This window comes from Vidua macroura, chromosome 3 (assembly GCF_024509145.1).
Source record: "Vidua macroura isolate BioBank_ID:100142 chromosome 3, ASM2450914v1, whole genome shotgun sequence".
Taxonomy (NCBI): domain Eukaryota; kingdom Metazoa; phylum Chordata; class Aves; order Passeriformes; family Viduidae; genus Vidua; species Vidua macroura.
Window position 1 is genome coordinate 51047600 of NC_071573.1, and position 12668 is coordinate 51060267.

Consider the following 12668-nt stretch of genomic DNA (forward strand, 5'->3'; position numbering starts at 1 on the left):
TAGACCAAAGTACCTTGACATTACCAGTTGTTGCAAAACCAATGCTTTGGTTCTCCTGCCAAATTCTCGTTATCTCATGCAATTCACTGTACTTCCCTTATTCCCTTATTTTTCTAAGACTGAGGTAATAACCTTTATCTCAACATAACATAGCACTGCCATGGAGGCATTGCTCCTGCACACACCTTGTCCTGTTGTGGCCTGCTGTAGCACTAGAGTAGGCCTGCTCCTTTCTAAGAGCTTTTCACTGAGTTATGAGTCAACCTTTCAGCATATCAAGCCTGCTGTATGACTAACACTAGAAACTCAAATCAATATCCAGTATAAAATATAAACCAAAAGCAATTGGACCATCCGATATAGCTTCCGGCCAAACTCCAGCTTGACTCAACAGAGATCTCCTTGTTCTGTGGCAGGAGGTGCACAGAGCTTTCTGTACTGGGTCTCAATTGCCAGATACTTCAGGGATTATTTAGGGGCTGGCTGGCCAGCACCCTACCCTGTGCAGGAAGTATCATCCTCTGTCCTTTCCTAGACTGGAATGTCTGCAATCACTTCCCGTCATCAGATCTATGATTATCATGATTGCTAAGATGTATTTATTCAAAGTGTGTTAAAATAGCTACATAATTCACCACTGTTATACATACTAAATACAATAAGTTCAATTATGCTTGACAATATCAAAGTTTATCTGTTCATAAGATACTATGAACAAGGAGAAAGCAACATGTACAATACCAAGAGTAATTTGTATTTAATTCAGTCTGTAATAATGCCTAAAATTTGTATACAGAACTACACTTTTCTTTTTATCGTGTTCATGACATTAGCAAAATACAGTGTTTACAAAAGACCCCTGAAAGTTTTTTACAGGCTTTGTGCTTTACAGGAAATGAAATTTTTTTTTAATCCAAAATTATGCTAGGAGGGAGGAAAATAATAATATGTTGCAATCCTGTTATTTCAACATCTTTTAAAATCCCGGGAAAAATTGCCAAGTTGTAAAGACTGACCAGAAGTTATAAACTGGATTTGTATTCTGTGGCCATAACTGGTAAACAATTTTATCTTATCTTTTATGAGAGATAGCTCTAAGCTGAAGTTTACTGAAAACAAGTGATAAATGACAAAGAAAGAAGAAAGCTGTCCATTTTAAGCATTTACTTCAACAAGCAGCTGATGAGCACAAGACCAGAACTAAGATGTGATGTACAGGACACATAAATGCAGATTGTCTGTATCCTCATCTGAATGCAGAGAAGCAGCTCATCCTGACAGAAGTCTAGGATGACATCCCATGCCTTTATTTTCTAACCACTTCCATGTAACAGTGATTTAGTGCATTTCAAAAGCATTAAAACAACAAGATTCTTGTCTCTAAAATGAGGATAATAATTCAACTATTATTGACCAGTTATTGTGTGATTCTTTGACTACTGATGCTACTGTAGTCCACTGCAATGTGCCTATACTATACTATACGATGATGATAAAACTTTTATCACTATACAGTGATAAAACTTTTATCAGCAACTTTGGAACAGTCATACTGGTTGAGAGTTAAACCTCTAGGCCTAGCTAGGTAATATCTGTCAGATTCCAGACATGCCAGTCAATTAATGACTGATTATTCTCTGGCCCAGTTTCCTAAGAATAATACAGTAAACAGGAGACTTCATATTTGGGAAAAATGATGAGTTTAGTTTACACCTAAACTTCAGGTCTCTGAGGCACTTCAAGAACTTTGCTGAATGAGATGTGTGAACAACATAAATCTCTCATTCTCAACAAATAAGCAAGGAAATTTAGAAGATTCATTCTATCCCCTAAGGATGCCAAATATTTGGAAAATAAAACCGCTAAAATACATTCTTGTTCAAGGAATATTTTCCCAAAGCTAACAAAAGGACATAGACCAGGAAAATAGTACTCACCAGAAAGTTGCTTTGTCCCTGCTTTCTATATCTATGAACCCAGATTCCAAAAACATGTCCTTATAAATTCGACCAACCAGGCAATACATATCTGAAGCTACTTGGTCTTCCTGCTCTACAAGGGGAATCATAATTTCTAGAGCTTTCTGTCTGTCTCCAGGCAGATTTCTCCTGTTGAAAATAATAATTTTGATTAAAAATCCAACAAAGTTAACAAGAAATGATTTTTCATGACTGTTTTTAATAGACATATGACTTCATCCATGTAAAATGACGGATAGACACAATGGACTATGTTATATATATAGACACTTACCCCCTTCTTCCTTTTTTTTGTCTTTTCTTTATGTCATGGAAAACCTTTATAAATACCCCTAAACATAACTTCTCTCTCTCATGAAGCATCAGCTATAGCAAAGCACTGAAAACAGCATCAAGAACCTCCAGGGAAATTCTTAGAAGGGTCATGTGTTATTTCCTTATAAAATAGAAAAATATGAAACTTGATTTCATATGTAGTATTTCTTTCAATGTAATTCATGCTCTAAAGGAAAAAAAAAGATTCAATCTTGTGTTTGTGATTTTACTTTTTATATACAATTTGACTGTGAAGCAAAACATCCAAAAAGCACAAACCAGATTGAACTCCCATGATAGGGAAGGTTTAGGAGTTAAGCCAATAAGGCAATATTAAAATAAGTACTTCAGACAAATAAACCACATAATTGCAAGCATTAGACACTTCCTGGTGAGTCATTTTGGTACATACATCATTCAGTATCAAAAGTTTAGAATTTTAACATGTTTGTGTACTGAACAATCAAATGACTCCACTTTCAACATTTCCACATCTTGTATTGACTATCACTAGTACAAATTAATGAATTTAATGAGAACAAAACCAGTACGGCAAATAATGTTTTGCAACATGGATTATTTACACTTAGCTGGTGTTCAGAGACAGAGGTCCCTTCTTTTATTTCTATTTACTTTTCCATCATCAATGCCCTCACATTTCTTTATTTAGGTCAGACTAATCCTGACTAATTGAGCTGCTCCATCCTTCCGTACTAGTGACCTGGATTAGAAGCAAGAGACATTTTTCTCACAGCAAAGATTCAGAAGCAAAGAATAAACCTCAGCTCACAAAATATCCTATATAGTCCCAGTAAGGAGAAAGTTACAATTAGCCAAAGTAATTCCTTCTTGGCACACCGAAGCATGAATTTCTTCATGGCTGTCATGGCTTCTAGTTTAATGGTTAATCTGGAAAGGAGAGGAATAGGAAAATCTCATCTGGACTCCTTTGGAGGTACTGTGTAGATTTTTTCTCAGATGCTCTCACGACAACATCTTGAGTCACAGAAACAGTGAAGTATAAGGATCTGCCTGAAAAGATTATGCTGCAGCTTTCCAGGTTTTTAGTGCCTTAATGAACTAGTTCTGTTTTCAAAGATGACTTTGTTTCAGAAAACTGCGACCCTGAGGTCTAAATAACACGTTACAACTCCAAGTTACAACTAGTGACCCTTGTGAAGGCTCCTAGAAATGGCAGGTACATGCTGGAGTATTAAATCTGCAAAACTTCACATATTTATGTCAAAGTGGAAACAAAAAAGGCACAATATTTATACCTTCATTTACCTGGTATAAAGGCACAAGTAAGGATCTGGACATTTTATTCAGATAAAAAATGCCAGACAGCTCTTTTTTACTTTTTTCTTTTCTTTTTTTAATTTTCTTTTTTTTTCCTTTCAAAACCAGGTTTATTTTTTCAAGTAATTCCTTGTGACATGTTTTGACATCACTTTTACATGATATGCAGTTTTAAGCCTCCTCAGTGAACCTGAATTACAAAATTCAAATCTGTGAGAAGCAGAACCATCTATCGACATTTGCTATACTTGACAATTTCAATACCTGCTGACACCTGGTCTACACTTCTAGAAGTCAACAGCAAAATGTTCACTGTGATAACAGCAACGGAGTAGAGAACATCGGTAATTTCCTCTGAAAAAAACACTCCTCTTAGTCGCTTGCCTAAATGTCAGCATCTTAGAAAGAAAATCTAGGCTTCACTCTTATTTAATCCACAGAAGCAGTGTATGTTGCTCCATGTATCACATTTTGCCCATGTTATCAGAGGATGTGAAAATTAGTTTATCATCATAATACAATAAAATCTTCCTATGGACATTTGATGAAAGGTCTGCTTCTGTCTCCTGACATTACCAGAACTCAGACTTGAATGAGATGATGGCTTTGCCAGCACAAATGATGCAGCGCTGTCACGCACACAGCAATGTTAAAAGTGTATTTTACAGAAGGAAAATATTGTTAGGTATTTGCTTTCATTTAGGTACTGAAACAAAAAGTAATGCAAACCTATGGAAAGACAATTCAAACATGCTGAAGGAAAAGGAATGAAATTTGATAGTATGAGATAAAAAGAAGCTTAGAATCCCCAGAGCTACTTCAGTCAAAAATCATAGGACTGTATATAAAGATTCCAGTAGGGAACTTCACACAGGATTACCCACCCCTTACAAAGTTTGAAGTTTTGATTCATTGTTCCACAGCAGAAGGAAGGGTAGATTCTTACCTGTTTAGTGCAAATGCATAATGCAACCTCACATGGTGGTGTGAAGCCAAGTCAAAAGTGGGCAGTTTTTCTAAAGTTTTCACCAATTTCACAATGGAATCGTAATCCTTCCAAAACAAAGGGATAATAAAGTTTTAAGTGGCTGTGCTGAGGTATGCCTATATAAACTCCTCTTAAACCTAAGCAGCTTTGATGTCATACTAAGAAGTATTTTCAGTCCATTTTAAGTTTTATGGATTTCAGTTTCTTCAGTCTCAAATTGTAAATAACCTAGCACTAATCAGAGATGGGAATATGCACAGTATTTAGCAGGGAAGCCCAATTTGGTCTCCTGTGCTGCTTCAACATGGTTCTGTGGGAATTTTCACACATCTGTTTCACTGTTAAAGTTAGGAACTGAACACACCTCAATGCTTATATTGTGCAGACATTACAAAGCTAACTGCATCTGAATTAAGGCATCTTAAATCTCTGAAGTAGTCATAATCCACAAAAACAAGACTCTTTAATACTACAAGTTTTAAAGTACCTTACTCACTGATATATTTAAAAAACAAATAAAAATAAAAAATCAAACTCAAACCACTTCATAATGTCTAAGGAGTGACAGTTCAAATTATGGATAACATAGCAAGCAATTACCAGCATCGTTCCAAAACCTGAAATATGAACTATTTATGTTTCCATAAGAAATGTCACCAGCTTTGGTGAAAAAGACTACATTTGCCTATCAATTGCAGAATGCCACCATAGCCTTTAACTGCATGTTGTTCATCACACAGCAGTGCTGAGATGGAGAAGAGTTATTACATGTCATGTACTTTATAGGTACTGTTATAAAACCCTTTTCTGCTATGGAAAGGCAAACAGTGAAACTACAAAACAAAATAAAAACATCAGAGATAAAGATTTTTACTAGCGTGCTTTATACACACATTTTATTAAAAAAATCTGTGCCAAATACACCAAAAATTTCTGTGAGAATGTAATTTAATTTACTATTCTTAGTAGTAAACTCCTACCTGGATGTCTCTGTAGGACAGCAGCAAGTTTATTACAATGTCAGCAGACAAGACTTCAACATTATCGACTCGCTGTCGAATCCTTGCCAGCTCTGCTGCGAGCTCTTTGCCCATGTAAAGCGTCCGGGCCTTTCTGATGTCATTCAGAATGGATTCCCGGAAATACTGGCTGGAGAGGAACAACTTCACATCAGCACAGCTCTCCCACAGTGTATGTGCAGAACATGAATTGATGGAGCAGTGTCAATGCAGAGATTTGGTCAAGCTGAACTATTAAATATCAGTTTTTCTGAACAGAAGGCAAAAGAGGCTGACATTTATCTTGCCTGCTGGAATATTTGTGTTTCACATGGGTGTACAAGACAACTCACCTGGAACTGGCCTGTGCCACCTTCAAGAGCTGAATAAATCGATCCACCAGAGGTAAGCATATAGGCCCAAGGAGAGACTCAAAACCAGGCGACATCAGCTCTGTTAGTCCCTTCACAAAACTGCTATCACAGCAGTACACCTTGTTATGTGGAGTTATCATGTAAGGAACAAATATGTAGTTCCCTGTGCACATCTGCAGGGAAACAAGGGGCAATATTTAGGGCAGTTATGGCTTGGCAAGCCGAAGTATGAAACAATTGCATGTACTACCTGCAGAATTCCACCTGTTAAAGTCAAAGGGAGACATGCTGCTTACTTCAGCAAGACTAAGTTTTGGCTCATAAATTCAGTTTTCACATCAAATATGATATTCACCTGAAATGTATTCTTTCAGATTTCTGATCTGCTTCCTGTAAAATCAGTCTTTTCAGAAATATCAAGTTGACCTTAAAATTGTAATTGGCTCAATAGTGAAATAATTCTCAGGCCACACCCTGAAGAGGCAGATGGAATTAAAATAAGCTGAGGTACTTGCTGTTCAAGGTGACATGATCAGAAGAAAACAGTACAGTTTGGCTCACAGATACTGGAAACAGTAACACAATGTAGTTGCCTCACAACAGGACAACCATAGAGAAAATTAGTCCTCATATGAACTGCAAAATTACTCAAATAGTTTTGCGTTCAAAAAGCAAAATAAATTCCCTACTATGTAGAAAATATTTTCAATGGGACTTAAAATCATACACAATTCAGAATAATCACTTACAGAGCACCTCAGCATTGCTAAACTGCATTGATTTTTATATACCAATGTATGACAGACACTTTGCAAAAAAAAAAAAAAAAAAGAAAAAAAATTAAGTGTCTTCCAAGGAAGAGGGAGGCAAGATATCCGCTGACTGTGGTATGTGTGTGAGTACAGATTTATGTGCAGAGGAAGTTGCCGAATCTTTGTGTTTTAAAGAGCCTTAACTATGAGACAGAATACCAACAAAATTGGGAGGAGTTCCTCCATTCATCTCTCAAAGCTCAGACTCCATTACTGAAGTGCCCAGCAGCCCAACAACAAAAGCCTTAAGGAAGCATTTCTTGAGACTCATAATTTTTAGTATGCCTAAATTGCTTCCAAGGTTAATTAGTTTCTGTTCAGCTGCTTTGACTCTCCCAGAAGTCAATACTGCAATGCAGAGAGCACTTCAGAAACTCCCTGCCTAGTTGAGCTCCACGCACTGAGAGGGCAGTGACTGAATAGTTTTTGAATGCACAATATCATCTGTGTGCTTAAAACATGCATTTTAATCTGCATTATTAGATTTTTAAAACATGGAAGGATTGAGATAGTCAAGCCTGCAAAACATACATGTATAGCTATGTCAGTAAGTATCATATGTCATGTTTGTGTACAAATCAGAGACTGATATTCAGTAGCAAGTAGTATGAAAAGTACAGGAATTGCTTTTTAATTACACCCATCATACTATGAAATTGTAAGACCTCAATATAAAGGCAATCCCACTGCACTTCTGAGGGGTATCAACAGACTCTGTAAAATCTAAAAATAATTGGTGCAGGCATTTACATGAGGTCAATTGAAATCAACTAACACAGAAGTTGTTTGGAGATTATTGTATACAGTGCCATGCACAAGGGTTAATTTAGTCTTCTTTCTGCAACCATTGTGAACTACTGCTGCTGAAGAGCTAGGGAATATTTATCTCTGTGTGACTGCAGCAATTCCAAAGGAAACTTGAGAACAGGGGAGTATATGACAAATTTTTTAACAAGTAACTAAGGAGTGGGATGCCAGAACCCAAACTGGTTGTCTATGCAACAGAGAAGTGAATGGATACTTCTATTCAAGAATATCCTAGAGTGTAAGGCAATCACATGTTTTCAACAGTGAATGGATGAACTTTTTACCCTGCTAAAACCTAATGAGCTCCACAGTCAAAGGCAGAGGGAAATTATGAATTTGATGGAAGTGGTTTCAGCAATTATAACAGATGGGTACATTGCCACTGGCATAAGAGCCACTAATACACATAGGCAGACTGTTCTCCAGCTTTCCTTTTCTAGGTAAAGGAGAAAAATGTTGAGAAGTCAGAGTCAAGAAAAAGGGCTACAGATATGCAGAGACAAACATTTTACTTCCTAATGTTTATTCAGCGCATTAAAAATAAATTCAAAACTGTTTGCAGGAAGACGTTCTCAGACCTCTGGCACACTGTTTCCAATGATGAGGTCTTAAATAAAAACCAACTCCAAAAAAGGATGTTCCCATCTTTCGAAATTCAAAGAATTCAAGGTTTACCCTTGTAAAATGGTCATGCCACCTACAGAGACAGTACCAGAGTCTTAATCTTTAATTCTACCAGGAGGAAAACTGCTCTCCTTAGAGATGACAAGTGTCTGAATCCATTACAGAGCACGAGCTCTTAGAAACTCATCCTGAGTGCACTGTTCTGTAGGAAGTACTTATTTATTTCAGTGAAACAAGAGAGCCAGCAAAAGTTAGTTTATATGCATTCCTCCTGTTAGCTGAGGGGGAAAAGAAAAGCTGGTTATAATATAGAGCCTGGCATAGAAGACATAAAGACCCAAGAGTCTTTGGAAGCAGTGGACAGGGAAGAACTTAACAGTAAAAGACAGGAGAAAACACTGTGGGAAGAAAAGAAAAAAAAATGAGTCCATTTACAGTTGTTCAGAGGCCCCCAGGGGTCTCAGGGAATTGTCTCAAGGTAGAATCTCACCCTGATATTCAGTAGCAAGTAGTGTGAAAACACAGTGGCCTTTCCCTCAGCCAGACCATCACTTTGCTTCTTAACTTAACCTAGATAGTTGTCTTCTGTGGGAACTCTGTATCTACGAAACTTCTCAAATTCAGCTGAAGTTCATCACACAGACAAACAGGCAGATACAGAACAAATGTGGAGAATGAAAAACCAGTACAAGCTCTAAAGTTTCATTTCCTTAGGAAATACACTTTAAAATAAAAATAGAAAGAGCACACACGCAATAAAGCTATGAAACACAAGAAATACTGATTTCAATTTCACTTCCCTAGCTAAAGAGTACAGTAGGTAGATATTTAACAGCTAAAACTAACAAAGGCAGACATGAAATAGCTCTAGTGTCAAAAGAAAAGAAAGAATTAAAAGTTATATACTATTTACTAAAGGTGGTGGTGGAAGAAAGATAACAGTGACGGCAAGAACACTTTTGTATAACAAAGTCTATAGTCCCCTATTCTGGAAACATGTTGTGTTATCATCACAAATTCTCATTGCAAAGAGCCCAACTCCAGCCACATTTGGGCTATGATTAGGGTGGGACCCAAGAGAACCAAGCTGTGAGGGAAGCAGTTGTGGAGCTACTCTAAATGTCAGACCACTTTGAATCATTTTCCCCAAAGTATGTGACTTGCTTCAATCCTCATTCATCCAGTGATGCAACCTGTCTCAGCAACTGACACTTCTTTCTCATCTTTTTTGTCAAAATATAAGCTACGCTAACTTAAGTCAGAAAGGATCAGGTGGTCTTTCTGACACACACTTCCCATCTGCTCACACTTGCTTTACATTTTCACTTAATACATATTACTAGACTTGGAAGCTTAAATATATTTAACTTACTCTATTAAAATTTGCCCTGTAATACTTCACCCTTGTTGGGGAAGATGAAATAGCAAGGCCCTATAAATATGATGGCCTGGCAAAAGAATCAGAGAATACAGATATCGAGATGAAAACAAGGTTTGAAATACCAAACCTTAATCACTGAGCATCTCGAAAACAATAATATAGCCAAGCTGAAAGCAATCCCCCTTTCTGATGATCTAAAAGGTCAAATGGAATGTCCTGTCTCACCCCCCAATGTATGGTTCATCCCATACCTGTAACCCTCCCCTGAAGTATCAGGTATCTGTAACCCCATTGGCCCAAGTCCTGTCCCAGCCCACCTTGAAGCCCCCTGATAAGGTGTGGCCGAGGGACCGGACGCTCTCTCTTGGCACCCTCTCTCTCTCTCTCCCTCTCTCTCTCTCTCTGTCTCCCCCCCGCTCTCCCTGGGCCTGCCACGAGTTGCGGCTAGCAACTCTAAGCAGGGCCCTTCAGAGATCCTTCACCACCACCCATCCAAACCGTCCTGGAGCCCAGCAGTCCCCGCAACCCTAACTCTGATCCCACAAAATCTGGTCTTGCTTCTAACCCTAATTGACTTCCCTCTATACTCTAAGTCTGTTAATCACACAAGACAAAATTGTTTTACTTTGATCCATTCTTGTGACTTACTATATCATGTATAATGAAAGTAACACATAGAAACCTTTCAATAAACCCAGGATATTTTTCAAGGAGTAGCATCTTAAATACAATTGTAATATTCTGTTAACACCCTTTAAAAAACATGGGTTGAATACAGGGGCTTCAAAAATGAGTGGGAATAGACCCCCTCAATCAAGAACAAGTGCTTCAAGTTTCATTTTACAACCCTCTTCCTTTATAAAACCTTCATTATTTAAGGTTCAAAAGCTCAAATTACTCTAGTGAAAATTACAAAGGGATTGCAGAGCACCTGAGTTGTATGTTGAAAGGCATTACTGAAAATACCCGGGGCTGGGAAGGGCCTGGAGTGTGCATACAGCAAGTTAGATGATAGTTACTGTGGTTCACATTGATGCACAAGAACTTGGGACATTAGACGGGTAATCCTGGCCTAAGCTTTCAGATCAGCTGAGCTACTTTTATCTGGGAGATATGAACATACATATCAAAGCCTTGGGCTAGCACACTCAGTACCCGGCAACACCAGGTCATTTTCTGACAGACTATCCATGTCAGCCTGTTTCATCAAGTCAGATGAATTAGAAGGCAGAAGTGCTGGCTTGCACCAGCTACACACATAAATGCTTACAACTAAGTGACAGATACTGTAATTAATTTTTGCAAATGTTTTAATTGCTTTGTATTTTTCTAATGTCCCTTCCTTATTTACTGAGGACAAATTTAACAATTCAAAAGCATTAATAATTTCAGTTAGAGATGTAAGATCATGTTTAATAGCTCTATAATTACAGAATTTAAGACAAGGCTTCTAGCTAAACGTAGTGGTCACTGGATCATTAAGCACCTCTTCCTTGTTCAATATCCTTTCTCAGCTTCTGAAAGAAATTAATATACCATCTACTTCTATTCAAGAGACAATAAAAATCAATAACATATACTTACATTTTAATGATCATAGTAAGAATATAAACCAGCCCTTCTTTCAATATTCCCCTCTTCTACAGAACTACTTGTGAAAAGGGCAGCTTTTTGGACTTGAATGGGGAGACTATGTCTTAGAAAGAACATCATGAAATAAGATAAACACCACTCTCTCCCTCAAAAATAAATCTGATGTAATAAAAAAGATTTTTTTTCAGAAAGTTCAACAGATTAAAAAGGCATGGTGCTAAACAAAGGAACATTTGAGTTCTGGTCAATTAAAGTCACCAATTAATGACTTTTTCTTCAAAAAGAGGGGAAAACTCTGAAAAAATGCAGAGTGTCAGTGGTGCACAGTCCATTTAATACCCGAAGGGTCTTTACTAACACTGCTCTGTTTGGATCATTTAGCAGTCAAATATCCACAAACAGAGAAAAACTGCTTTCAAAGACAAGAAGTGCCAAAGAAAACAAAGATTCCCAAAACCATGATACTTTAGCCATGAATGGGAGAATCTAGCAGAATCCCACGCACTTGCCAAAGATTCAGGTCAACATCTAATGTAACTTTAAAAAAAGAAAATAAATCAGCTGAAGTAATAAAAATTGCCATTATCTCTCACAGTAGGAACTGTTCTTCCTGCTGACACTCTTCTAATTAAAAGAACTTTTTTCTATTTCTCCCACTCATCCTTTTGAAAAATATCTGATTTTATTTCAATTCTTCTGGTGAAATTTTTAAGGCAGTTCTTTGACTGCATATGGTATTATGTGTAGCAGATGGCAAAATCATAAACCAAGTTATTAAATCTATTCCCTCCATCCCCCAAACACACAGTAAATCAAGATGTGCTGATGTTTTAATGAATACAGACTCAGTTTGGGTTTACTTTAAGTCCCACTCCATGAATGACAGCCTTACTACTGATTTGAAAAGGAACTTAAGTAAGCCTCATGCCTCAAATGAACAGAAGCACAGAGACTGGATCTACACTATCAATACCTCCCCTTTTTTTTTTGAGAATATATTCTTTCTTTATATACCCAGGAATATCATTCTATTGCAGCCATGCTACATCCTAAATGCTTGTTTAAAATCATCTTACAGCCTATGTGGTACTTTCATCACATTTACATAGGAAAAAAAGTTACCAACATTTTCCTAGGAAAGTATGTGTTAAATATATTAGTCAAGAATTCACAAAATTAAAGAATAAGCAAGACGTAGTGTTGTATCATAAATAATATATACCACAGTTATCATTTCCAACAAAATATTTACTGAAGGCTACATAGCATTTTTACATACTTGGATATCAAAAATCAAACTGGCCACAAATCTCTTGTTGGCTGGATGAAGAGTATTAAAAATATTTACCACTATTTCCATGGTGAAAGAAACCAATAGTTAAATATACTCTATGCTACAGTCTTTTAACAGCAGTTATGTGGAGATTCTGAGCTTGCAGATGCCTCTGGAATGCCTCATCCAGAGCCACAGAATGGGTCAGGTTGGAAGACACCACAG

General features: G+C 37.1%; 1 protein-coding gene across 1 annotated transcript in view; it reads right to left on the bottom strand.

The window, feature by feature from the left end:
* The window catches only part of MAP3K5 (mitogen-activated protein kinase kinase kinase 5), a 101589-nt gene that overhangs the window by 51177 nt on the left and 37744 nt on the right, over positions 1-12668 (bottom strand). The window contains exons 5-8 of the mRNA XM_053972530.1: positions 5933-6126; positions 5562-5730; positions 4540-4646; positions 1938-2108 (exon numbers count right to left, since the gene is read on the bottom strand). Coding sequence (XP_053828505.1) covers positions 1938-2108; positions 4540-4646; positions 5562-5730; positions 5933-6126 — 641 coding nt within the window. The remainder of the gene's footprint in view (positions 1-1937; positions 2109-4539; positions 4647-5561; positions 5731-5932; positions 6127-12668) is intronic.